The following is a 5609-nucleotide window of genomic DNA, read 5'->3' on the forward strand; positions in this document are numbered from 1 at the left end:
ACACTTAAAACAGAATTTGGTAGGAAAACTTCCCTTTTTACTTTTGTTCTTCATGTGCACCTCCTCGATGGAAGTTGAAATGTCGGCACCCCCTACAAATACGTGAAATACATATAATTAGTCAATCAAATAACAACAAAATGTAAGAAACACATAAAAACACACAACTACAATATTATTATTGGGTTGCCTCCTAAAAAGCGCTTTGTTTAGAGTCGTTAAGCTCGACTCTCCTACAGTTTCTTTAACTCTCCATTGTGTTTTCTAAGGAGTAAATCACTCATTTAGGAATCCTTTCTCCGGCCAAATAGAGTTTCAATCTTTGACCATTCACTTTGAATGGGGCACCATTTTCTCCTTTTATTTCCACCACTCCATAAGGAAATGCGCGAACTATTTCAAATGGTCCGGACCATCGAGACTTAAGCTTTCCAGGGAACAATTTCAGTTTTGAGTTAAACAATAACACCTTTTGCCCTTCTTCAAAATGCTTAGAAAGAATATGTTTATCATGCTAATATTTAATCTTTTCTTTATAAATTTTGGCATTTTCATAAGCATGTAGCCGGTGTTCCTCCAATTCACTTAACTCAAGTAGCCTCCTGCTACCTGCAAGATTAAAATCCATGTTAATTGCTTTAATAGCCCAATAAGCTTTGTGTTCAATCTCTACAGGTAAGTGACAAGTTTTTCCATAAACTAAACCATATGGCGACATCCCTAAAGGTATCTTAAATACTGTTCGGTAAGCTCATAGTGCATCATCTAGCCTTGTAGCCCAATTTTTGCGTGATTTAGTCACAATATTCTCCAAAATGAGCTTTATCTCTCTATTAACTAGTTCCACTTGTCCGTTGGCTTGAGGATGGTACGGAAGTGATGTCTTGTGCTTGCAACCATATTTAAACAATAAGGAGTCAAGTTGTTTATTACAAAAATATTTTCCTTCATCACTAACTATAGCCTTTGGGATACCAAATCTGCAAAAAGTGTTCTTTTTAAGAAACTGGAGTACAACCTTAGAGTCATTAGTAGGTGAAGTGATTGCCTCTACCCATTTAGAAACATAATCCACTGCTACTAAGATGTACTTATTATTAAAAGAACTAGAGAATGGTCCCATAAAATCAATACCCCAAACATCAAATAGTTCAACTTCCAAATATGTGGTTAGAGGCATTTCATTCTTTCTAGAGATGTTACAGTTCTTTGGCATTGATCACAACTTTTAACCCAATCTCTAGCATCTCGGTACATAGTAGGCCAGTAAAATCCAAATTGCCATACCTTTGCTACGATTTTAGTTGTACTAAAATGACCTCTCGTTTCAAGTATATGACATTGCATTAAAACACTGTGTATCTCTTCTTTCGGAACACATTTTCTAATTATTCCATCTGCATAATGTTTATAAAAGAATGGTTCCTCTCAAAAATAATGTTTAACATCATTTAAGAATTTTTTTCTTTGGTGGGAATTCAAATCACTTGGTATCACTCCACTAACTACAAAATTAACTAAATCAGCATACCATGGTGACTTTTGAATTGTCATTAAAAACTCATCTGGAAATTCTTTTTTAATGGATGAATGGTCTTCTTGAGACATGTTTTTCAGTCTAGAAAGATGATCAGCGACTAAGTTCTCGGATCCTTTTTTATCTTTGATTTTCAAATCAAATTCCTGCAATAATAAAATCCATCGAATTAGTTGAGGTTATGCATCTTTCTTATTTAAGAAATACTTGAGTGCTGCATGGTCGGTATAAATGATGACTTTAAATCCTACTGAGTAGGATCTAAACTTATCCAATGCAAATATCACTACTAGCAATTCCTTCTCTATTGTTGTATAGTTGACTTGGGATTCATTTAGCATTTTACTTGCATAATAAATGACATGAAGTCGCTTATCATGTTTTTGCCCAAGAACAGATCCAACTGCAAAATCACTCGCATCACACATCAATTCAAATGGCATGCTCCAATCCGGTGATGCTATTATAGGTGCGAAGACAAGTTCCCTTTTCAACCTATTAAAAGCAAATAAGCACTCATCATTAAAATGAAAAGGAACATCTTTTGCAAGTAATTCACATAAAGGTTTAGTAATTTTGGAAAAATCCTTAATAAATCGCCGATAAAATTCCACGTGTCCAAAAAAGTTTCGAATGCCTTTCACATTGGTAGGTGGAGACATTCTCTCAAGAACCTCTATCTTGGCTTGATCTACCTCAATACCTTGTGAAGAAATTTTGTGCTCTAGAACAATACCCTCACAAACCATGAAGTGACATTTTTTCAATTGAGTACAAGGTTTGTTTCTTCACATCTCTGCAAAATTATATCTAAATTGTTAAGACAATGGTCATAAGTAAATCCAAATACGGAAAAGTCATCCATGAAGATTTTCATGATTTTCTCATTAAAATCAGAGAAAATTGCCATTATGCAACGTTGGAAGGTGGCCGGTGCATTGCACAGTCCAAAAGGCATTCTTTGAAATGCAAAAGTGCCGTAAGGATAAGTGAATGTTGTTTTCTCTTGATCTTCCGGTGCAATAACTATTTGATTGTATCCTGAAAAACCATCCAAGAAACAATAAAATTCATATCCAGCCAATCTTTCTACCATTTAATCAAGAAAAGGAAGAGGAAAATGATCCTTTCTAGTAGCTGCATTCAGTTTTCTATAATCAATACAGACTCGCCACCCAATCACAACTCTAGAGGGAATCATTTCATCATTTTTACCACGTATTATGGTTATCCCCCCTTTCTTTGGCACTACATGAATAGGAGAAATCCAAACATTATCAGAGATTGAAAAAATTATACCTGCATCCAGTCATTTAAGGATTTCTACTCTTACCACTTCTTTCATATTTGGATTTAACCTTCTTTGAGTTTCAACCACCGGTTTAGAGTTTTCTTCCAACAAAATTCTGTGCATACAAATAGTTAGACTAATTCCTTTAATATCAGAAATTGTCCATCCTATAGCCTTTAAATGCTTCCTCAAAACACGTAAAACGTTTTCTAGTTGTTCCTCATCTAATGCAGCATTGACAATCACCGGCAATGTCTCATTTTCTCCAAGGAATGCATATTTGAGGTATTTAGGAAGTGGCTTAACCTCAAGCTGTGGAGCTTGCTCACACGATGGTGGAGGTAGCCCTTTGTTCAACCCTAACTCCTCATACGCATTTCTCCTTTTATAAGAAACCTGTGCCTGCAAAAATTCAGTCAGTTTTTCAACTTGTTCCTCTTGTAAGCCTACACCATTAGGACAAAGTTCAAGAGAATCATCATTAAGATTAATTTGACTCATTTTTAATGCCAATTCATCACATATGTCAACAGAATAAACATGGTCAATAAAAGAAGGATACTTCTCCACTTTACTCAAATCAAACTCCACTTCCTCTTCACCAATTTGAAACTTGAACTTACCACATTTAACATCTATTATTGTACCTGCAGTAGCCAGAAATGGTCTACCAAGTATAATAGGTACATTGACATCTTCCTCCATATCAAAAACAACAAAATCAACAAGAATAATGAATTTCTGCACTTTAATAAGTGCATTCTCTAATATGCCCATTGGATGTCTAATAGACCTGTCAGCCAATTGCAAGGAAATGTTAGTACGTTTTAACTCTTTCAACCCCAATTGCCTAGTCACAGTTAAAAGGATCAATGAAACACTCGCACCAAGGTCACATAGTGCCTTAGAGAATTTTACATTACCGATAGTGCAATGAACTGTGAAACTCCCAGGATCTTTCAACTTTGGTGACAATTTGTTTTGTATGATGGCACTACATTCTTCCGTTAATGCAATTGTTGTCTCACTATCAACTAATCTCCTTTTCTTAGTCATTATTTCCTTGAGAAACTTTGTGTATGAAGGAATTTGCAAAATAGTATCAACAAAAGGAATGTTAATATGTAATTGTTTGAAAATGTTGACAAACTTCTCAAATTCTTTGTCATTTCTCGAAGGCTTCAATCTTTGTGGAAATGGCACCGGTGGAGGAATTTGTGTTGTCTCATCAATTTGTGGCTCCTTTCCTTCCACCTTGTCTTTTCCTTCAATTGACTTGTTATCATCTTCTAACTCACTCAACTGCATCTTTTCTCTTCTTTCATATTTTTTCTCACTTTCAACTACAGGTGGCTCACCTACTTCCTTACCACTACGGAGGGTTATGGCCTTCACATTCTCCCTTAGGTTCACTTCAGTCTTGTTAGGTAATTCTCCTTAGTTGCGATTGTTAACTGCATTAGCTATTTGTCCTAATTGGACCTTAACATTCCTGTACATATTGGTGAGTTAGTCCATCCTTCCCTCAATTCTTTCAAACCGTTGAGTAGTGGTACTAGCTAACTTTTTAATTTTATCATTTGATACATTTGCTGGCTTCTCAATTGCCAATTTCCAAGCTGGTTTGGACTCCGGAAGTGGTTGCTTTGGTTGAAAACCCGGTGGATTAACTGGTCTTTGTTGGTTCCATTGATCCTTCCATCCAAAATTCGGGTGATTACGCCATCTTGGATTGTAGGTATTGGAGTATGGATTATTTTGGGATGGATGGTTGTAATTGTTGAGATATTGAACCTGTTCGCTACTAGAACACATAGAATCATCATGATCTCCACCGCAAGTAGTACAACATGCAACAACTACTCCTTGATTAGAGCTAGAACCAACATGCCTATTAAGCATCTTAACCACATTATCCATCTTTGCACTTAACATATTCAAGGTATGTACTTCAAGCATACCTGCGGTTCTCCTTGAATTACCTCGTTAGTTGGCCCACTGGTAGTTATTAGTTGTCATTTCTTCAATCAATTGTTGAGCTTCCTCGGCTGACTTTCCCATCAATGCTCCTCCCGCTGCCGCATCAACATGCGTCTTTGTTGGATAAGTGAGATCATTGTAAAAAGTTTGCACTATAAGTCAATCTGGTAAACCATGATGAGGACATTTTCGTTGTAATTTCCGATAGTGCTCCCAAGATTCGTACAATGTCTCTCCTTCCTGTTGAGAGAAACTCATTATATCCATTCTAAGTTTAGCAGTTTGTCCAGGTGGAAAGAACTTATTAAGAAAAGCCTTAACTAATTTATTCCAAGTAGTAAAAGTGTTTGGAGGACGAGATTGTAACCAAATCTTGGCCTTGTTCCTTAGCGAAAATGGAAACAATCGAAATTTAATTGCATCATCACTAACACCATTAAACTTAATTGTATCACAGATTTCAAGAAATGTTGACAAGTGAGAATTTGGATCTTCGGTAGCATTACCTCCATATTGAGATTGTTGTACCATTTGAATCAGTAATGGTTTAATCTCGAAATTATTAGCATTTACCGTTGGCCTTGCGATACTAGTTTGAAATCCTTGTGTCCTCGGTAAAGCAAAATCTCGTAGAGCTCGCCTATTTGGTTCATTTTTCGCCATTTCTTCCTCAAACGGTAGCTCTATCAAAATTTCCTCTAGAAGTTGCCAAACCTCTTGTTCCTCTTGTTGTGGTGTATCCCTCCTTTATCTACGTAACATCCTTTCAATTTCTGGATCGAAAGGTGCTACTTCTCGAGA

At 36.2% G+C, this 5609-nt stretch overlaps 1 protein-coding gene and 1 non-coding gene across 2 annotated transcripts; one reads left to right on the top strand and one right to left on the bottom strand.

Annotated features, from left to right (window-relative positions):
- Positions 1–1969: 1969 nt before the first annotated feature.
- LOC113728938 (uncharacterized) lies at positions 1970–4748 on the bottom strand. The gene is made up of 3 exons (XM_027253287.1): positions 4416–4748; positions 2871–4247; positions 1970–2032 (listed from the first exon to the last, which is right to left on the bottom strand). Exons 1-3 carry the CDS (start codon positions 4746–4748, stop codon positions 1970–1972), a joined length of 1773 nt encoding a protein of 590 aa, XP_027109088.1.
- A 229-nt stretch (positions 4749–4977) lies between these two features.
- Positions 4978–5084, top strand: LOC113733601 (small nucleolar RNA R71). Its single transcript, XR_003459104.1, has one exon. It is a non-coding gene; the product is annotated as a small nucleolar RNA R71 (small nucleolar RNA).
- The last annotated feature ends 525 nt before the right edge of the window (positions 5085–5609 follow it).

Source organism: Coffea arabica, chromosome 2e (assembly GCF_036785885.1).
Source record: "Coffea arabica cultivar ET-39 chromosome 2e, Coffea Arabica ET-39 HiFi, whole genome shotgun sequence".
NCBI classification, from domain to species: Eukaryota; Viridiplantae; Streptophyta; class Magnoliopsida; order Gentianales; family Rubiaceae; genus Coffea; species Coffea arabica.

What these genes read in the sequence shown, in the direction of transcription:
- LOC113728938 (XM_027253287.1), bottom strand. Translation starts at nt 4,748, where the DNA reads ATGGATAATGTGGTTAAGATGCTTAATAGGCATGTTGGTTCTAGCTCT. An exon ending in CAATTGAGAAGCCAGCAAAT is followed by an intron (nt 4,248 to 4,415) that starts GTATCAAATGAT and finishes TTACCTAACAAG; the next exon opens with ACTGAAGTGAACCTAAGGGA. An exon ending in ATCCAAATATGAAAGAAGTG is followed by an intron (nt 2,033 to 2,870) that starts GTAAGAGTAGAA and finishes TGCTTTTAATAG; the next exon opens with GTTGAAAAGGGAACTTGTCT.